Here is a 22698-nt window from a genome sequence, read left to right on the forward strand (position 1 = left end):
CTGAAAGCATTACGCAGACAACTCAAGTTTAGCTATTTCATCCAACTGAGATCACATTATTGTTTTTTTTTTAAGATTTTATTTATTTGACAGAGAGAGATCACAAGTAGGCAGAGGGGCAAGCAGAGAGGCGGGTGGAGGAAGCAGGCTCCCTGCCTAGCAGAGAGCCTGATGCGGGACTCAATCCCAGGACCCTGAGATCATGACCAGAGCTGAAGGCAGAGGCTTAACCCACTGAGCCACCCAGGCAGCCCACATTATTGTTTTACTACCCCTTCAGCTGCCTGCAGAAAGCAAACTAGCCTTCTGACTTCTTTTTTTTAAATTTTTTTATTTATATTCCACTTAATTAACATTCTGTGTAATATTAGTTTCTGGTGTACAATTTAGTGATTCAACACGTCCATGCATCACCCAGCGCTCATCACAGGTGCCCTCCTTAATCCCCATCACCTATTTAAGCCATTCCCCACCTTTCCCCTATGGTAACCATCAGTTTGTTCTCTATAGTTAAGAGTCTGTTTCTTGGTTTGCCTCTCGTTTTTTCTGCTATGATCATTGGTTTTGTTTCTTAAATTCCGCATATGAGTGAAGTCATCCAGTAATTGTTTTTCTCTGACTGACTTATTTCACTCAGCATAATACTCTCTAGCTCCGTCCACATCATTGCAAATGGCGCTATTACATATTTCCCAATGGACACAAAAACACTAATTCGAAGGGATTCATGCATCCCGAGGTTTATAGCAGCATTATCAACAATAGCCAAGTTATGGAAAGAGGGCAAATGTCCATCGACGGATGAATGGATAAAGATGTGGTATATAGCCTTCTAACTTCTTAACTGCTGTCCCTCTCAATGGCCTGGCTACTACTTTCTTGATGATAGTTCACTCCAAAACCAACTTTCTGTGTCTATTTCAACATTGGACCTACTGAATTTTAACCAGTCCTATCCAGCCCCAGCCAAGGATCTTCTGGTCCTAACTCCTGAGCCATTTAAACAAGCAGAAGTTTATAAGCAAATTCCTGCTGGTATCAGCTGACTCCTTCACCAGAGAACTTCTTATTCACCAAGAAGCTCTCATCCCCACCACCCTGCTACCTACTAAACCTCCTGCTAGTCAGCTACATCCTTACTACACCATGCCTCATGCTTAGAGTAACCAGAATCCTGAGCAGGCTCATGAATCAAGCAGAATTTAAACTGACTTGTAACCATATTCTCCCAGAGCTGAAGTTATTAGGCTCTGTCACAGTTTATTTTGATCAAGTATAACCTGCTAGTCTATATTTAGTTCCCCTATTGATGATTTCAAAGCCCATGATGGTTTTCTTCTGCATCAACTGGGATGAGTATATGGGGATCTTTTCCTTTCATTCTTTTGATCTGGTATGTTACACTGATGATTTTCCTATGTTGATCCACTCTTGGCATTTTTTAAATAAATCCTCCTTGGTCATGATGTATAATCCCTTTAATATGCTTCCAGATTTGGTTTGCTGGCATTTTGTTGATGATTTAAAGCACCTGGGCTTTTTTTTAAAGGGTTCACAATTAGGGCTATTAAGGACCCTTCACTTCTTGCCAAGTGAGTGTTAGTACCCTAGTATGTGTATATCTCAAGATGAGTGTCATAACTCATGCAATCATAATATATTTTAAAAATTAACACATAGTCAAAACTTATCTCTTCTGTATCCTCTTTTAGAAGAATAAACTTTAAGCATCAGCAATAAAGACAGACATTTCCAAGATTATTCTCACTGCAAATTCATAACGAGTGCAGCTTTGAAGGCTTCCAACATCCAGTTAATGAACAAGAAGGAGGTTCTCAGTCTGCTCTCAGTTGTATCATGACCCCATAGGGATAATTGGGCATTTCTTATTCATTAGACTAAAATTGTGTTTGGCATATAGTAGGCCATTAGTAAAGATTTCTGATAAATGAATGAATGAATAAATAAATTCGGTCTTGGTATTTTGTAAAGAAGAAAAATTGCTTACCCCCAAGAATTATCCTAAGACAGTGAATAACATAGTGTTTGTGTTTTTTTCCTTTTAAAAAAGCAATCAGGGCGCCTGGGTGGCTCAGTGGGTTAAGCCACTGCCTTCGGCTCAGGTCATGATCTCAGGGTCCTGGGATCGAGTCCCGCATCGGGCTCTCTGCTCAGCAGGGAGCCTGCTTCCCTCTCTCTCTCTCTCTGTCTGCCTCTCCGACTACTTGTGATTTCTCTCTGTCAAATAAATAAATAAAATCTTAAAAAAAAAAAAAGCAATCAAATTGTGAACTTTACATCAGGAGCCTGAATGGGATGGCAAGGGGATATATGACAGCTCCAAACCATACCCCACTTCATAGTTAATGAATGAGCCCCTGCTTCCTTAGAACACACACCTACCCCATCTCCTGCTGTGATCTGGAGAAAAGTTGCCTTATAATTGCAGATTTTACTGTATATAGTCCCTATGATGAAACCTGAAAAAGTGTTTTATTATTTTAGTTTTCAGGCAGACCCCAAAAAACCCATCGGGGGACACATCCTGGCTCATGCTTCAACAACAAGAATAAGCTTGAGAAAAGGAAGAGGAGAACTGAGAATTGCAAAGATTTATGACAGGTAAATATTTTCTTATTTTTAATCAGATTCTTGGGCATATGGCATTAAATAGAATTGCCTCTCCTCAGAAGCTTTAATTTTTTTTAAAGATTTTATTTATTTATTTGACAGAGAGAGAGATCACAAGTAGGCAGTGAGGCAGGCAGAGAGAGAGGGGGAAGCAGACTCCCTGCTGAGCAGAGAGCCCAGTGCAGGTCTCAATCCCAAACCCGATCCCAGATCTGATCCCAGACCCTGAGATCATGACCTGAGCTAAAGTCAGAGCCTTAACCCACTGAGCCACCCATGAGCTCCATGAGAGGCTTTAATTATACCACTGGCAGATCCTACATGTTTGAATTTCCTTCTCAAAAAGTATTTACTCTGGGTTGCCTGGGTGGCTCAGTTGGTTAAGCAACTGCATTAGGCTTAGGTCATGATCCTGGAGTCATGGGATCGAGTCCCCTATCCGGCTCCCTGCTCAGCAGGGAGTCTGCTTCTCCCTTTGATCCTCTCCACTCCTGTGCTCTCTCTCTCTGAGATAAATAAATAAAACCTTAAAAAAAAAAAGTATTCACTCCATTGGGAAGTCCCTACTACAGACTAGGTTCTAGGGATTAAGGGATTCTGTTGATGAATAGACTTGGTTCCTGACCTTCCAAAGCTTATGGTGAAGCTAGATAGCCAGAGAATGATTCCAACTGAGGTTTGTTCAGTGCAGGGAAAGTACAGAGTATGACAGAGAAATATTCTTCTCCTTTCCTCTGCCAGATTTGTTTTTTGGGAGTTTTGTTTTGTTTTGTTTTATAGGTTTCAATTTAAACATCACTTCCACAGGGAACTTGTCCCTAACCCTCCGGTCTAAGCTACACTATATTGTAATTTATATTCTTTCATGATATTTTACTTATTTAATTAAGAATTATAAACAAGGGGGCGCCTGGGTGGCTCAGTGGATTAAAGCCTCTGCCTTTGGCTCAAGTCATGATCCCAGGGTCCTGAGATCAAGCCCCACATCGGGCTCTCTGCTCAGCAGGGAGCCTGCTTCCTCCTCTCTCTCTGCCTGCCTCTCTGCCTACCTGTGATCTCTGTCTGTCAAAAGAATAAATGCAATCTTTAAAAAAAAAAGTATTATAAACATGGGGCTCTTGGGTGGCTCAGTGGGTTAAGCAGCTGCTTTTGGCCTGGGTCATGATCCCAGGGTGCTGGAATCCAGCCCCACATTGGGTTCCAGCCCCCCCTGCTCAGCAGAGACCCTGCTTCTCCTTTTCCCTCTGCCCACTGCTCTGCCTACTTGTGTGCTCTACCTCTCTGTCAAGTAAATAAGTAAAATTTTTTTAAAAAAAGAATTATAGGGGCGCCTGGGTGGCTCAGTGGGTTAAGCCGCTGCCTTCGGCTCAGGTCATGATCTCAGGGTCCTGGGATCGAGTCCCGCATCGGGCTCTCTGCTCGGCAGGGAGCCTGCTTCCTCCTCTCTTTCTCTGCCTGCCTCTCTGCCTACTTGTAATCTTTCTCTGTCAAATAAATAAATAAATAATCTTAAAAAAAAAAAGAATTATAAACAAGAAATTTTTACAAGAGGGGCGCCTGGGTGGCTCAGTGGGTTAAGCTGCTGCCTTCGGCTCAGGTCATGATCTCAGGGTCCTGGGATCAAGTCCCGCATCGGGCTCTCTGCTCAGCAGGGAGCCTGCTTCCCTCTCTCTCTCTCTGCCTGCCTCTCCATCTACTTGTGATTTCTCTCTGTCAAATAAATAAATAAAATCTTTAAAAAAAAAAAAAGGAAATTTTTACAAGAGATGTACTATACACCAGCTGTTCTAGTTTCTAGGAATAGAGCAATGACTAAAAGAAAAAGACAAGGCCCTCATAGAGCTTATATTCCGCTGGCAATGATTTATATAATGCATGCCATCCATGCTAGACCCCAAATACCCAGAGTACAGGAACCCAATTCTCTTGCTCACTGCTGTACTCCCAGTACCTGACACATGATAGATGTACAATATTTGTGATTGGCTGATTAGCCAACCCTGATCAACAAGGCAAAGATTTGTGAGAACTATACTATGGAGGAAAAATCAACCAAAAAGAAATCACATGAGCTCTTAATCTGGTATTTGCTATGAATCGCAGTACTTATTATGGGCTGTCACTGAATAAATATTAAATAATCAGTTCTCTCATCTGACTGTTATTTAGACCATTTTGCTTTTTTGTGACCTATCTCTGTAGGCTATAATATACAAATGCTGTATTTTATGGATTTCAGAAATCTCTAGAAATTTCCTATGAATATGCTTTGTTGAATTCAATAGGTAGTAAGATTGTTCCATCTTTTTACTACAATTTCTTGGTCTGTATCTTAGATTGCTGTGCTTAGAAGTTTCCTAGGAGTGCCTGTGTGGCTCAGTTGGTTAAGCATCTGACTCTTGGTTTCTGCTCAGGTCATGACTTCTGGGTGGGGAGACGGAGCTCGGGCTCAGCCTGGAGTCAGGCTTCCTGCTCAGCAGAGACTCTGCTTTCCCTGTCCCTCTCCCTCTGCCCCTCCCCTCAACTCATGTACACTCTCCCTCTGTCTCTCGGAAATAAATAAATAAATAAATGAATAAAATACTCTCCTAAACAGTTTTCACTCTGAATTGCATCAGCTGATTCCATGTAAATCTCCCTCACAGCAGGGACTGAGTCTGATTCACAAATGTCCCCAGCACTAACATGGTACTTGGCACATAGTAGGAACTCAGTAACTATTGGTCGAATTAACAAATGAACACCATCTACATGTGCAGTCATTCGCATATTTTATCAAACCCTCCATATTTGCAGGACCAAGTAACTCCTACAGTTCTTAGTTGTTTGGTTTTTTTTTTCCGTTGTTGGCTTTATTTTAGGCAATTATCACATATCATGAGGTTATGCATGTTTCAAAAAATCCTTATTAAATTCCAGAAAGAAAATGTGTTAAAATTTAAAAATTGATATACACAATTAGCTAATTTGAGAAAAAAATTTAGTGCAGTGCAACATAATGAATGTACTATCTGCAATAACCTAATATCAACCAATTTTAAATGCATATTTCTTTTTTTCTGTTTTTGTATTTGTATTTGTTTTTGTTTTTTTCAATTTTATTTTTTTTCAATTTATTTATTTTCAGAAAAACAGTATTCATTATTTTTTCACCACACCCAGTGCTCCATGCAAGCTGTGCCCTCTATAATACCCACCACCTGGTACCCCAACCTCCCACCCCCCCCCGCCACTTCAAACCCCTCAGATTGTTTTTCAGAGTCCATAGTCTCTCATTACAGTTCTTAGTTTTGAGAGAATACGAGCATTCTGCAAACTCAGTAAAGGATAATTAAAGGATTGTAGAGGTTAGAAATTCAAATTTCCAAAAATTTGAATTAAAACAGCAAAACTAGTCAGAGCAAAAAGTATCAAAATTTAGTTTGCTGTGCAGCATGTCCTCCCTTCTTTCTGGTTCCTTAAGATTTCCTGCAAAGAGGGTGCCTGGGTGGCTCAGTGGGTTAAGCCGCTGCCTTCAGCTCAGGTCCTCGGATCAAGTCCCACATCGGGCTCTCTGCTCAGCAGGGAGCCTGCTTCCTCCTCTCTCTCTGCCTGCCTCTCTGCCTATTTGTGATCTCTCTCTGTCAAATAAATAAATAAAATCTTAAAAAAAAAATTTCCTGCAAAGAATTCTTGACTCCAGAGAAAACTTTTTAGTTGAGAAGATGATGGTGCTATTAGCTATGATGGTGCATTAAGCTATTAGCTTAATGATAGCTAATACATATTGAGTGGCTGCTGCATACTAGGCCTTCCACCAAGTACTTTATTTGTATACATATATATGTATATATTTAGAAAATATATAATTATACATAATATATTTTATAATTTTATATAAAATATAAAATTTATAATTTTCTATAATTTATATAAATCATATCTGTAATTATATGTAATATAATTTTATATATGTTTCATTGTTTATGACAACAACTCTAAGAGGTGGAGGTCATTATCCCTGTTTTCCACATGAGCAAATCAAGGGCTCAAGCAGCTAGGTAGCCACTGTCCCTTTACAGTCTATTTTAAACACAGAAGCCAGAGTGATCCCTTATAAAATTGAGTCAGATAATATCTGTCCTCTGCTTAGAACTCTCCAGTCGCTCCCCATCTTAACTCCGAATAAAAGCTCAAGTCTCTGTAATGGTTTACTTAGTCTCCGTAAAGGATGTCCCTGTCCTTGTCCCTGCTCTCCCTCTCTCACAGCACTGCGACCTCAGTGGCCGGATGATGTTCTATAAATGTGCCAGGCGCAGTTCTACCTTAGGGGCTTTGTACTTGCCTAGAATCATCTTTCCCCACGCAGCTTTCATTCTGGTTATCATTCTCCGCCCCTCCAATCTTTGATCAAATAGTACCTTCTCCACCACACCTGTCTAGATCCCCTATTTAAAATCGCAACTCCTCCCAGTTTCCACACTTCTATTGTTCCTCACCCAGCTCTGTTTTTATCTTTCCCATAACACTGACCATCTTCAAATATATTACATAATATATTATGTTCATTATTTATTATCTGATTCTTCTTCTCCCCAGATATAAGTTCCACAAGGACAGGAATCTTTGTCTGTTTTTTTCACTTCTAGATTTCAAGTACCTACAACAAAGATTTAGCAGGTGCCCAATAAATACTTTCTTAGTGAGCGCATGAATGGCCTTGCCCAAATCACACAATCAATAAAAGATGGAGCCAAGATTAGAATCTGTACTGTCTGAATCTAGGATCAACACTTTTAATCATTACACTATTTCTTAGTTTGTTAAAGATGCTCTATTTTGGACAGTCATAGCATCTGCTACTGCTACTCCCATGCCTTCAACTACTAACTTACACAGATGTAAGGGAAAGACAGTTCTCATTCAAAGAAAACACAGAATTCTCGAGGAATAGAGCAGAAAAGGGCTATCAGAAGAATTCCCAGATATATAGGAGTGACTACAAAAACAGACTAAGCTCTTTCCCTAAAGTGTCACTATAGTTTATAGCTTCCATAAGTAAATATAGCTGGACCCCAGTATGCATTTTTCTCTCTTTAAAACTTTTTTTGGGGTGCCTAGGTGGCTCAGTGGGTTAAAGCCTCTGCCTTCAGCTCAGGTCATGATCCTGGTGTCCTGGGATCGAGCCCCACATCGGGTTCTCTGCTCAGCAGGAAGCCTGCTTCCTCCTCTCTCCCTGCCTGCCTCTCTGCCTACTTGTGATCTCTGTCAAATAAATAATAAATAAAATATTTTTTAAAAAACTTAAAAAAATATTTTATTTGTTTATTTGACAGAGAGAGAGAGCACAAGCAGGAGGAGCAGGAGGCAGAGGCAGAGGGAGAAGCAGGGTCTCTGCTGAGCAGGGAGTCTATGCAGTGCTTAATCCCAGGACCCTGGGATCATGACCTGAGCCAAAAGCAGTCGCTTAACTGAATGAGCCACCCAGGTGCCCTGCTCTCTTTAAAATTCTTGAGTGAAGAAAAAAAAATATTTTATTCCATTTAGCATATTTGAGATTGGTGGACATTAAAAACAACTCAGGGTATCTGGCTAGCTCAATGGGTTAAGTGGCTGCCTTTGGCTCGGGTCATGATCCCAGGCCAGGGTTTTGGGATCAAGCCCCGAGTTGGGCTCCCTGCTCAGCAGAGACCCTGCTTCTCCCTCTATCTCTGGGATCTGATTCTCCTCGGGCCTTCTTACCCAGCTCTAGTTTTAGTTTAGCAAGACCGGCCTTATTTATAGCCCATTTGCTATCCTCAGGGGAGGCCCCCCTACTATTTCCTAAGGGAAGTAACCTAACCAATAGTGGGCTCAGAATACAGTGCCTAATCTCCACCCCTCTAACAAAACAAAACAAAACCAAAAAACAAAAGCCAGCCTTGAGAGGCAGTAAAGTCTGGTGGTTAAGAACATGAGCTTTGGGACCCTTGGGTTGTCAGTTGGTTAAGTGTTTGCTGTTTGCCTTTGGCTCAGGCCAGGGTCCCAGGGTTCTGGGATCAAGTCCCACATCAGGCTCCTTGCTCAGCTGTAAGCCTGCTTCTCTGTCTGCCTGTCCCTCCCGCTGTTTATGCTCTCTCTCTCTCTGACAAAATAAATACATAAAATCTTTAAAAAAAGAAGAAGAAGAACATTGAGCTTTGGAGTCAAATAATTAGTCTCCAAACTGGCACCTTCCTTTACCAGCCACTGTGACTTTGGGAAAATTACTTCTCTCTGAACCATGATTTTTCTCATCTATAAAATGGGGATAATAATGCATACCCAAGAGTTCTCATAAAGTTAATATAAAATCATAAAGAAGACCAACATGTAGTAAATTAGTAAATACTTAATAAATGAAAGCTATTAATGTTATTAACAGTCACCATAACCTGAATGTAATAATAACATAAAGTAGCAGTAGGCTCTTTCTCTCAGGATCAGTGATTTTCAAATATTTATTTCTTGTTTAGTTTACTTAAGTTTTAGATATTTGTTTCCAACTGCTTACAGAACTCCTCTGCAGGACTATCACACCGGTACTTCAAACACAACATACCTAAACCTAACTTCTTATCCTTTTTTCTTTTGTTTTGTTTTTAGATTTTATTTATTTCTTTGAAAGAGAGAGAGAGCACACAAGCATGGGGGTTGCAGAGGGAGAGGGAGAAGCAGGCAGATGCTCAACCAACTGAGCCACACAAATGCCCCCTTCTTCTTTCTTACCTATTAAACAAGTATCTAGTTCTCTGTTTTTGTTTATACTATTCCCTCTGCCTTGAACACCCCCATTTCTGCCTCAAAAAGCCTCTATGAGGCTTTATATTATCTACGAGTCCTTTCCTAATCAACCTCACTGGTATAATCAACCTTTCTTTAGAGTTCTGTAACATATATATTGACTTTATGAAATTTATCTTACTTTGCATATTTGTCATACGTCATACATAGTTCACCTGTTAGACTTCTTTTTTTTTTTTTAAAGATTTTATTTATTTATTTGAGAGAGAGAGACAGTGAGAGAGAGCATGAGCGAGGAGAAGGTCAGAGAGCGAAGCAGACTCCCCATGGAGCTGGGAGCCCGATGTGGGACTCGATCCCGGGACTCCAGGATCACGCCCTGAGCCGAAGGCAGTCGTCCAACCAACTGCGCCACCCAGGCGTCCCACCTGTTAGACTTCTTGATAGTAGGGACTCTGTCCCATTTTTGTGAAATCTGTAGGATCTAGTACCTTCTAATGTATGATTTTCAGAAGTTGAAAAATGACTTTCTTGGAAATAAATACAAAATAAAAGTGTGTCAAAACATTAATTCAACTCAAGAAATGAAGAATCTTATTCAAAGGATAATTTGATAGAGATTTGTGTTCTCAATCAGAGGAATGCAGAAATAAATTTGCAAATAGATGAAAAACTGGTTAATATCTTACAAGGCAATCAATTGTAACATTTGAAGTTGTTTTCTTTACTGGAGGGAAATCAGTTGCTTCTCTACACAGTGAAATTCATTTCCAGTGCTATAGACTGGAATCATCTGCAACACCCACAGACAGGAATTGCCCGCATTGCTGTCAGTTTTCCACAAATTAACCTCTATTCCTACGGTGTTGTAGAAAAAAGTAAAAGGTAAAATCTAAGAGATCATATAATCACATACAAATATAAAATGTCAAATATTTTATTTAATTCATTAATTAAGGCAGGAACTAATAAGATTTTTATAACCAGATCAAAGAAAAAATCAAATTAATACACATATGGAGCCAAATAAGGAATGCTAAGTGGATTCGAAATTGACCAAAAACAGATCAATATCCATAGGACAAGAATCAATTGCATTCCTTCTCATACAATTCATATTTCTATGGACAAGAATAATTTGTATTATTCATGGTTACCTACAACTTGCAGAGTTGTCAAGTAGCTCAAAGACAACAAAAGGCAGAGTCCTTACAAAATAGGGGCACCTGGAAGGATGTGCTAGGCAACCTATTTTCCACTGAAAGTACGTGGCAACCTTTTAGTTCACTTCAAAGTCTTTCACAATTTTGCCCTGCATTGGTCTAGTCACAGAAATGTGCGCCCCCCTTTTGACCCAGGCCCTGCCACACTGTGCCTCAGAATATACCGAAAGAAAACCCAGTTATTCCGTCTGCCTATTTCCAGATTTGGGGTCATTTCTCTTGACATTCGGAACCTTAAAAATGGAAGCTGTTCAATAAGTGTTTGTGAGGCTTGGTAATACTTGTAGGTAAATTCTGTAGTCCACATTTAGCTGTAGCAACTCTGAAATGTCTCTGGAGACTCAGACTGATAGAGGGGTGTGATGCCTGTGACATGAATATGGTATTTATAGAAATAGAGCTTTTTATAAACTTCTGTTCCCTTGTATTCTGTTAGCCCTGAGATGCCTGAAAATGAAGCCACCTTCGCAATAACTGCTGGAGGAATTGGGGATGCCAAGGAGTAGGTGGCAAATTGATGCAAATTGCTTCTTAGTGCTTATTAGGAGCTGAAGAAATGGAAAAGCGGTCTGAAATTTCAGAACTTGAAGTAAGAGTTTGTTTTTTTTCACATGCTATTAGAGGAAAGTCAACAAAAGAAATTTAAATCTTATATTTATCCTAAAAGTCCCTGATGTATAATCCCTATACATTGTATGTCAATTCAGGAATATATATATGTACACATATATATATTCCTACATGTGTATATATGAATAAAGCTATGGAAAACTAGTTGGGAAGGGGTACCCGATCCCATCACTTTAGCTGTCCAAAGTCAGCCACTAAACAGACAGAAAATCTACAAGCTCAGACATGCCCCATTCTCCCACCATTTTCCCTTGAACACTTACAGAGGTGGACACACTTCCAAAGGAGGGAGCGAGTTAAGGAAGGAATGTTTACAGAACACACAAAAAAGCTTTTTTTAAATTTACAACATCAAACTGTACATTTACCTCTATAGCAATGGAAAAGAAGTATTAAATTAAATTAAGTTTTAATCCATTTGACTTTTTGACGAGTTAAAATTACTTTGAAAAAGAATATTTCTGATACAGACATATTTTATGGGGGATAAAAGAGGAAGCTAACTAGGAACTTTACAGTTTGGGGTAATCAGTATAGCATGAGTTTTATATTTTAAGCTCAGGGTAGAGAATTCAAAATATTTTTTAAAAAATACTAAGGTTAATTTACATGTAAAATTTCTGAACACTAAATTCAGAAAGGTGTAAAAGAATATTGGGTTTTTTTCTGTTAAATAAAAATAAAATCTGGTTTTCAGAATGAATGTATGATAAAAGTATTTGAAAATTAAAATATGAATAGTATTTATGACAATCTTTATAGATTTCAAAAAGATTTCATCTCTTATGTTGCATCACCTTGTATGAAACTGCAAGTATTGAAAGTACCATTTATTACAAAAAGTATTTGATTATCCATTCTCATTCACTCAGCAATGCTTGGAACTAAAAAATACACAAGGAAAGTATGGTTCCTGCCCTCAAAGAATATGTACACTGGTTAAGAGAAAATACAACATTTATGAAAGAATGAAAGAGAGCAAATGATTATATAATTAATTTATCTGTAGTGTGGTCTTGGATTATAGGATTCCAAAAATGGGAGAGGAAAGGGTAAGCTGTGAGACAGCATGTGCAAAGGCAGAGAAGCTGGGATTTGGAAACACAGACCAGCCTGAACAAGCAGAAATTGTTCAGTATGGGGTCCTGGGAAATTAGAGCTTTTTTTTTTTTCTTTTTCTTTTTTTTAATACCACAGAAGCCACTTTCTGAGTAAGCAGAGATATCTAGGAACAGATTTTCTGTATTCAGCAAAGTCACTTAAATGACTTTTTTTTGGTATACAAATATAAATGCATACTTTTGTCCTGGGGAAGGGAAGATTTTGTTACTTGATAAAAACTGAACAACAGCTAAAGATTCCCTGGTATGCGGAGCACTGGAGGGAATGGACTAATTTATGTAGGAGCCCAGAGCCTTTTGGTAGGAAAGGAAACAGAAGTCCCAAGACTGGAGATTCAGAAAAATTTTCTGGATTAAACTGAGTAACCCCCTCACCAGTGAGAATTTACCAAAAGGTAGGCAGTATGTTTGGAAATCAGGGCCTAATCCAAGGGCACGCAGCCCTGTGGGGAGGCTAGTTATAATACAGCATGTAGCTAAAGCTGGAATCCTGTCTGGGTCCAGCTGCTCTGTGTGTCCTGCTTTGGAGAACAGTAGCTGAGAACTGAGGACAGTGAACTAAGAAGCTGTAACCTTGAGGCCCAGCTTTGGGAAAGCACAGCAGATTGTGCAGTGCCCATGGAACTCTGCTGGGCCAGGGTTCAATTTGCTGGGGCTTTCCAGTCCTTCCAGTTCACCAGACTGCAGAAGCAGCTCTCACTCCTTATTCTAAGGGGGACAGAAGAGCTCAAAAAAGAGCTTGTATTGGTCAGGACTCTTTTGGTTGCAAGCCACCAAAACTCAAAGTAGCAAATGAAGATAGGAATTCATTGGCTCATGAAACTGAAAAGTCCAGAAGTAGTGCTGTCTTTAGTCATAGATGGAGGCAAGATATCAAACAGCATCATTAGGACTTGCTCTCCCTACCTCTTTTTCCTGTTCTGATCATTTCCATGCCACTGTTGTTCTCAGACAGGCTTTCCCCACATAGTAGCCAAGATGTTGCTTGCGGCTCTAGGCTTACATCCCACTAAGTTAGAAAACCCACTAGAAAAAGCATGCGTTTTTCCTCCATAGAGCATTCATTCCGTGGCAAAAAAACAAACCATGACTATCAAGTGAGAATAGAGGTTATGTATTCAGAGTTTGCTACAGCAAGAGAGTCAGTGACCTCTATTTACTTTTCGTAGAGACTCAAAGGCAAGCAGAGGAATGGGAAAAAAGGAAAGGGTATAGGTGTGCTCTGATTGGAAGTTGTTGGCATTGGGAAGCTGGAGCATTAATCTGATGGAAACACAGAAAATGGATAAAGGACATAACACTGGCATCAGGGATACAATTTAGGAAACAGTTATAAAAATTCAGTTCTGAGATGGTATAACCTGGGACTGGAGTAGCAGTGAAACAGACGTTTCAAAAATGTGGTTCAGTAGGTTAAGTATGGGTGTGAGATTGAATAAAAACAGAAGAAGAGTCACAGGTGACTGTTGACAAAGTTCTCTAACCTATGAGAGGAGATTATATTTCTATCATGATCAGGAATGAGGAAGTGGCAAGCAGAGGTCAGGGCTTTTACCTGGGAAGGTTTGTGTATTAGTTTGCTAGGACTGCCATAACCAAATACCATAAACTGGATGGCTTAAACAACAGAATTTTATTGTCTCACAGTTCTGGAGGCTCTGAGTCCGAGGTCAAGGTTGGTTCCTTCTGAGGTCCACGAGGGAGATTCTGTTCCCTGTCTCTTCCCTAGTTCCTGCTGGTTCTCTGGTGACCTTCAGCATTCCTTGGCTTGTAGAAGAATCACCCCGTTTCTGCCTTCATCTTCACATGACATTCTTACTATGTATATGTCTTTGTGTCAAATTTCCCCCTTTTATAAGGATACCAGTCATGTTGGATTAGATGCTCACCCTACTCAAATATGACCTCAATTTAACTAATTATATCTATAATGACCGTATTCCGAAATAAGTCCACACGCTAAGGTATTAGGGGTTAGGACTTCAATGTATGAATTTTAGTGGGGACAGGGATCCAAGCAGTTAGTAAGAATTAGGTACACTCAGGGGTCAAGCACTGTTGGCCATAACCTCCTCAGGAACTTCCCAGGGGTTATCTGAAATCAGCCCCCATGGGTGGAGGGCAGGGAGAGACTGAAGAAAGAGGCAGGCCACTCTCTTGGTGGGTGGCCATTTTAGTAAGCAAAGGGAACTTACACATGACGCTTGTCTTGGGCAACAGCAAGACAAGTTCAAATCCCTGCCCCTCCCACCAAATCTTAAAAGCTCATGTAGAGGCCTTGACTGGGTTCAGTCACGTATATTGTGCAGGTTTTCTCAACACCATACCACTCTCTCAAGTCTATCCTTAGAAAAATAGGGGCACCTGGGTGACTCCGCAGGTTAAAGCCTCTGCCTTCGGCTCAGGTCATGATCTCAGGGTCCTGGGATCGAGCCCTGCATCGGGCCCTCTGCTCAGTGGGGAGCCTGCTTCCTCCTCTCTCTCCGCCTGCCTCTCTGCCTGCTTGTGATCTCTCTCTCTGTGTCAAATAAATAAATAAAATCTTTAAAAAAAAAATACCCCCAAGGAATGGGGTAGGGGCAAGGAACTCTGATCACCTGAGTCTAGCTTACAGGTCAAACAGGCATTCATGACTTCTTGATGACTTCTCCTAACAAACGCCAGGATGCACAAAACACAATCTGTACTCCACACTGGCTACAGAAACATGTAAGTCAAGATCTAGGGAAACCTAGTATCCACTTAGAAAATGAAGAGGTTGAAATAGAATATCTCCACCATTCCTTTCTAACTTTCCTGTTCAATCATTCCTTAAAGAGCAAAGAAAAAAATAAGGCTAGAAATCCAGATCAGAATAGGGTGGCCAAGCCAAAAACAGGGAATACAGTGGACTAGACAATTGAGAAGGACTGTCTTTCATGGCGAAAAGAGGGATTGGGACCTTGGACACCAAGCTGTGCCCAGTCAAGTCTTCTTCACCTGACTCTGGCTTGGACATAGCGAATGTTTCTAATTTTTTGGTTGTATAGTTTCCATGACTCTATTATAATAAGATCCTGGTTTTCTTTTAAAGAGTTGTGTCTCCCCAATTCATGTAGTCTGTCCTGAGACATTGGATACTGAGTGACAGTTAACGAGGATTAAAACATGGGTTAGAAGCCACTCATTCGTGCAGTGACAGCAGGGTGGCAGGGCCAGCAGCAGTGCAGTGACCTGGCAGTCCTTTCATGCTGCTAGACTGCAGGTTTCTGACTCCCAAACTGCAGTGTTGTTCAAACTCCTGTTCATTCCCCAGCTGGTTTTCCAGCCTCCTGCCAACCCAATGACTCCTAATGTCCTTCTGACAAATTACCCTTTATTTCAGTTAGCTGGAGTTGGACTCTACTACTTGCAATCTAGAATTCCAACCAAGGTGCAGAGAAAGTGATTCCCAAATGCTGCTTTAGGGAAATGGAGAAAAAGGAAGCCAGGAAGGGCTTGCTTAACACACAGATGAGAGATTCCTCATTAATCACACTCTTCATATACTTTCCTATGCCAGCCTTTTCTTGTTTTGTTTTGTTAAGCGTGTTGCAAAGCCTGAACTCTACGACCCTGAGATCAAGACCTGAGCTGAGATCAAGAACAGGCACTTCACCCACTGAGCCACCCAGGCACCCCAGCCTTTAATGTTTTAAAAGGAAAGTTGGGATTTTACTTAGCTGAATATAAAAGAAAAACTGAAAATAACAGTGTCTTAAACAAAATCAAGGTTTCTATTTCTCTCGTTAACAAGCAATCTGAAGCCAGGCTGTCCAGAGATGCTCTGGGGCCTCCATTTTGTCCTCGGGACCCCTACTTTGTCATCAGGCTTCTGTCTTTCTGCTTGACCATCCTCGCTCTTGGCTTCCATCCTCAAGGTCACCTTATGGCCTAAGATAGTGCTTGGAACTCTTGTCAGAGAAATCAAGCTGGGGGAAGAATGGTGAAAGGCAGAAGGGCAGGAAAAAAGTTCCTTGCAGCTGAGTCAGCCCCTGTGAAGCAGTTCTCCCACACACTTCTGCTTGTATCTCATTGGCCTGAGCTCAGTCACGCAGCCATATCTACACACAAAGAAGTTGGGAATTAGTCTTTTGTTCTAGACAGCAATATGCCCAGCTAGAACTGAGAGTTCTTTAATTAAGGGGGAAAGCAACTGGCAGTCTCTACCACAAAATCTTTTACTTCCTCAGCAGAGATAAACTCATTGAAGTTCTGTTACATACAATGCAAGGCATTTCAGGGGTTTTCTATTTGTACCAGTGGAGCTGGTTGAGGAGCCTATCAATTAGAATGCCTTCAGCTGCCGAGCACCAGGCTGGTTCAGTGGGGGGGAGGATGAGATCCTAGATCTCAGAGTCATGACTTCTGAGCCCCACATCTGCTATAGAGAATACTTAAAGAAAAAAAGAAATGCCTTCAGCAGCAGGTAACAGAAACCCAACTCAAAGGACTTAAGCTATGAGGAAATATGCCTTCTCATATAATGAAGAGTCCAGAAGCTGACCTTCATTAATTAACTAGTCAGTTCATTAGTATAATTAATATAGTAATTAAGTTAATAGCAACTATATAATGTTGCTATTATATAGCAACAACAAGAAACAGAAAGAACGTCTTTCTGTTTCTTCACTTTCCCATCCTCAGTGCTGGTTGGTTCTCCAAAAGCTCCCCTCATGGTCAAAAGATGGTTACAGCACTTGTGCTTTACATCCTAATATGGCAACATCTAGATAAAGGGGCAAGGAAACAAGCTGCTCACACAGCCACCTTCAGCTCATGGGTTGGCTGGAGGGTCTTAGATGACTTTACCCACGTGTCTGGGATATTGGCAGGGATGGATGAAAGAGTGAGACTTCTGTCATCTTTCCATGGTCTAGCCTGAGCTTCTACATGGTACCTGGGTTCCAGCATGGCAAGAGCTTATCAAGCTTCTACTTGTCTCGTACTTGCTAAGGTCCCATTGGCCAAAGCAAGTCATCAACCAAGCCCAGATCCTTGTGGGAGGGGACTATGCAGGAGCTTGAATGTCAGGAGTTATGGTACCTTGGAAGTCATCAGTGTAACACTATTCTACAGGATACAATATTGGGCTCTTATAGGCTGGGAGAATTCACCTTCAAGAGCTTACAATATGGTCAGAAACATGAGACACAAGGTATTAGAAAGTTAAATGGCAACACAGGATTTAAATAACATTTTTAAGATTATGTAAACCTAAAAGCAAGCACAGACAAAGGGGTTTTGACCTGGGAAAGCTAGTTGAAATTTTCTCAAGAGGTGTCATATGGGTGGCAAATGCTCCATGCCTCAGGGTCAGGCCTTCAGCCTTCATCTTCAGTGTATTTAGTTCTCCAGTACTGATTAATTTCTAGAGAAATAGCTCCATCTCGGGGCGCCTGGGTGGCTCAGTGGGTTAAAGCCTCTGCCTTCGGCTCAGGTCATGATCCCAGGGTCCTGGGATTGAGCTCCACATCGGGCTCTCTGCTCGGCAGGGAGCCTGCTTCCTCCTCTCTCTCTGCCTGCCTCTCTGCCTGCTTGTGATCTCTGTCAAATAAATAAATAAAATCTTTAAAAAAAAGAAATAGCTCCGTCTCACGAAGCACACAAGCTACCAAGTAGAGTATACCAAAATGCCACTGATATTGAAGAACAGACTATAACAGCAAGCTGATCAGATGTCAAGATTGACCCGAACTACCTATTGCCTCAATGAGCAAGTTCAAATGAAGCTAAAGTTGCTTGATGAATATGGAATCAAAAGAAGGTTGCTTGATGTCCACAACAGCCAAAACATGGAAAGAGCCCAGATGTCTATCAACAGACAAATGGATAAAGAAGATGTGGTGTGTGTGTGTGTGTGTGTGTGTGTGTGTGTATATATATACAATGGAATATTACTCGGCCATCAAAAAGAATGTGATCTTTCCATTTGCAGTGATGTGGATGGAACTAGAGGATATTATGCTAAGCGAAATAAGTCAGTCAGAGAAAGACAAATATCATATGATTTCACTCATATGTGGAATTTAAGGAATTTTAACAAAACAGATGAACATGGGGCAAGGGAGGAGGGGGAGAATAAGGTGAAAACAGGGCCTCCTGGGTGGCTCTGTCGGTTAAGTGTCTGCCTTTGGCTCAGGTCATGATCCCGAGGTCCTGGGATCGAGCCCTGCATCAGGATCGCTACTCAGTGGGGAGCCTGCTTCTCCCTTTCCCTCTGCTGCTCTCCCTGCTTTTTCTCTCTCTCACTCTCTCTGTAAAATAAATAAATAAAATATTTTTTAGAAAGTAAGATGAAAAGAGAGAGGGAGACAAACCATAAGAGACTCTTAACTATAGGGAACAAACTGAGGGTTGTAGGAGGGGAAGTGGGTGGGGGGATGCTGGAACTGGGTGACGGGCATTAAGGAGGGCACCTGATGTAGTGAGCACTGGGTGTTACATGCAACTGATGAATCACTAAATTCTACCCCTGATGCTAATAATATAATATATGTTAATTAAATTGAATTGAAATTTAAAAATCTTTTTAAAAAGAAGCTCTATCCCAGAACAATAAAAAAAAATAATAAGATTGCTTGGATATAAACCTTGAATTATTAATGGGCTCAGAGGACTCCCTATATAAAACCTCATTCATTCATCCATATGTATATTTTAAATGTATTATGGAGTATTTAAGACAAAAAGGTATAAAAAATAATGCAGTTGATAGTTGTGAAATGAAACATTACCAATACAATTGAAGACCCCTGAATATCCTCTAGGATTGAGTCTCTTTCCTTCCCCCAAAGAATTAACCATTTTTCTGAATTTGTTGTCAAACACTCCCATACATTTCTTTGTTCTTAGATTACATATCTGTGCATCCCTAAGTTAAAAAGCATACTGCCTTGTACTCTGCCAATAGGGAGACACCAGTTAGTTGTCAAATACAACAGATATAGATAGGAATAATTAATCAAGACAGTCCCTGAGGCATGGACTTGCAGGAGAAATCACCCAAATGATTCCAAATGTGGCTAAGAGCAAAGCAAAAATACAGGTAGCTATGAGACCACTCACGCAGGGAACTGCCTCGTCTGGGGTGTGCTTGAGCAAGTTTGGGGCAGGTTCAAAGACCTGCCAGGCAGCCTGGACATTCATATTGTCTTGACAAGGCACCCTCTACCTTGAGTAGCTCTTGGATGGCTGCTTTGCCAACCTTCCCTCCACCCCTTTTCCTCAAGGAGTTCTGCTCTTTGGCAGAGAGCAAAGAGCCTGTCCTGAACACTACAATCCCTATTGGATTTACAAGTACTGCCAAGGGAGTCAACTCCCACATTTCCCAATTTAAGAACGGGTCTTTGCAGCAATTTCAACAGGTAGAGGAGGGAAAACCATGTGAAACTACTTACAGGGACTTATTTACTCTGGGCAGGAGCCCTTTAGTGGGGGGAGAACCCTGTAAATTCTCAAACATAGATGCCTAGAATTATATATGCATGCAGAAGCAAATGTCTCCTCTTTTGACTCTACCCAGGACCAGTGAAAACCACCCCCAGATCAGGTGGGGGGGGGTGGTGTGTGTGTGTGTGTGTGTGTGTGTGTGTGCGTGCGTGCGTGCGTGTGCGCTTGGTGCCCTTGTTTCACGAAGTCCTTCCTAAGAGATCACCCTGATGCTGGTTGGTTTTCCTCCAAGTGTGTGCAAACTATATTTTGCCTCTGTGATCAAAATTATGTAAACACCAGAACTTTCCTTCTCATTATATAATACCTTAGAGACACCAGTTGGTGTTTAACTGACCCATCGATGTTTTCACTGTCTTGGTCCTTATGTTCTGATTTTTGGTGCCAGCCTGTTTTTCTTCACATTATTAAGTCTATGTATTTCCAAAGTACAATTGTAATTCTTAAGTGCAATTCTAAAGGTACAATTAAAGTGCATAATTATATACTTTCTGATCAATTCTCCTCCTTTCCATTCTGTTCCTGGGCAGGTCGCTGCCAGCTCTCCTCTCAGATACCCCACTCCGCTCCATACCTGATCAACATCCCCGTATTTGTCTGGAGAACACAGAGGAATCTATTTAAAAACATGACTTGGTCCCTCGACTTCCTGTTCAGCTGCTCTAGCATATAGCTACTCCCTCCCCTCCAGCTTGTGAAGGCTGATGTTTCCTCTCTAGGGTTGTCAAAAGTAAACCAAGGTTGCTAATCCCCTGTTCTTTGGGTCTGGATTTCCCAGCCAAGACAAGGCCCTGCTGTAGTTCCAGAGATCATCAGAGCCTCGGAAACACGCACGGTGCCAGTCACAGCTCTGGCAGGTCTGATCTTTAACCTTTGAGCCACACCCAAGGGAGCGCAGAGACTGGGGCCCAGCATGTGACATGCCAGATGGTCCTTGGCCGCAGTGACCCAGAAGTTTGCTCGGGTCCATTTTATGCTTCTCCAGAACCAAAAAGCCACCACGGAAATGGCCTCAGTCGGTCAGTCTGTGGTCAGGCCAAGACTGTGATAGTTGTTTTTCTATCGCTAGCTCTTGAGGAGAGGCCCATAATGTCAGCCGTACCCGTACCCGGATTCAACTGCTGCAAAGCCTGGGATTGGCTGCACACTTGGCAGCCGTGGTCATGGGTGGGGGATGGGGACTGTAGGAGTGAAGAGTAACAGAGCATTCAGGGAGCTGGGAATCTAAAGAAAATTACATCACTGTGCCTTATAATCTACTGGAACATCACGGAATTTTCTCTGGACTGAGAACCAGTTACCTCCCATGTGGCTGCTTCGGCACAGACAGTCTCTGCTCTCAACCAGTATCCATCTTGAACAGGAACTCAGCCCTCCATGGGATCTTAATGGCCCCTCCGTTGAACACCCTCTACGGAGCACTGGACAACATTACTGCTTTTCTGAAGGTAAAACATTGCGTTCTTGCCTCCTCCTCCACGTCCCCTGTGCAAAACATTTTTACTTCCTCTGGCTTCTCAGGTTTTGCACTCCCATACACACCATTTAACAGTCTTTAAATTCATTCGGATTCGGCAAACCAAAGAGCCTCCAGCTACTAGGATCCCTTGACTTAGAAGGCTGCTAGGGAATTAATACAATTTTTTCTGTCACCAAGAAAATTTTTCTTGTCCCACCCTCGTTAGAAAGGTACTATTTGGGCACCTGGGTGGCTCAGTGGGTTGGGCCGCTGCCTTCGGCTCAGGTCATGATCTCAGGGTCCTGGGATCGAGGCCCGCATCAGGCTCTCTGCTCAGCAGGGAGCCTGCTTCCTCCTCTCTCTCTGCCTGCCTCTCTGCCTGCTTGTGATCTCTCTCTGTCAAATAAATAAATAAAATTAAAAAAAGAAAGGTACTATTTGCTGAGGCAAAGGGCAGGGCGGATGCAATTCTGGGCTTTCCAAAAGATAAGTGCCAAGCATTTGTGTATGCGAATGTAGTATTCGTCACACCTTGATAATTATAATCCCCTCTTTCTCATCTAGAGTTTTTAAGACGCAGTAACACTGTTCATCTCTGTGCTTGTGAGTCATTCTCTTTAATCCTTGACTATGTCACCCCTAGTGAGCTGACTGTAGAGTCTCGACTCCGTTCCTCCTCGGCTTGCTTGCATGCTGCGCTGAAGGGAGGAACAGAACAGCTGCCTCCGTTATCTATCAAGAGAACAGAAAAAATATCGTTTCCAGGTGGTGACTAATACTTCTAAATGCCAGAAGACAGACACAAGATCATGTCTCAGGGGCACCTGGGTGGCTCAGTGTGTTAAGCCTCTGCCTTTGGCTCAGGTCATGATCGCAGGGTCCTGCGAATCAGGCTCTCTGCTCAGCAGGGAGCCTGCTTCCTCCCTCTCTGCCTCCTTCTGCTCTGCCTACTTGTGATCTCTCTCCATCAAATAAGTAAATAAGATCTTTAAAAAAAAAAAGAAGAAGAAGAAGAAAATCACCTCTCTGAGTTTCCAAGCAGAGAGGGGACAGAAGTAGACTTTCAGCATTTTTATTTGCATGTATGGACAGGGATTAATAAAAATCACAAAAGTTTAAGCGCTGTGAAGTGTGTAAACCTGGTGATTCGCAGACTTGTACCCCTGGGGCTAATAATACATTATATGTTAATAAAAAAAAAGTAAAAATAATAAAAAATAAAAATAAAATCACAAAAGTTGGCATAAATAAGTATTTTAAATGCAGGTGAAGATAGAGAACAGGGATTTGCTGAGGCAGGGAGGTGGTGAGAGGTTGGGCCCAGAATTTGGAAAACCTTCAGTGTCAGACTATGGAGCTAAGGGACGCCTGGGTGGCGCAGTTGGTTGGACGACTGCCTTCGGCTCAGGGAGTGATCCTGGAG

At 41.5% G+C, this 22698-nt stretch overlaps 1 protein-coding gene across 2 annotated transcripts in view; it reads left to right on the plus strand.

Annotated features, from left to right (window-relative positions):
* DMC1 (DNA meiotic recombinase 1) overlaps positions 1-11311 on the plus strand; it is a 46452-nt gene extending 35141 nt beyond the window's left edge. For both annotated transcript variants that reach the window (XM_044226522.1, XM_044226523.1), the window contains 2 exons: positions 2506-2622; positions 11032-11311. In XM_044226522.1, coding sequence (XP_044082457.1) covers positions 2506-2622; positions 11032-11101 — 187 coding nt within the window. In that variant the 3' untranslated portion in view covers positions 11102-11311. The remainder of the gene's footprint in view (positions 1-2505; positions 2623-11031) is intronic.
* The last annotated feature ends 11387 nt before the right edge of the window (positions 11312-22698 follow it).

This window comes from Neovison vison, chromosome 12 (genome assembly GCF_020171115.1).
Source record: "Neovison vison isolate M4711 chromosome 12, ASM_NN_V1, whole genome shotgun sequence".
Classification (NCBI taxonomy): Eukaryota; Metazoa; Chordata; class Mammalia; order Carnivora; family Mustelidae; genus Neogale; species Neogale vison.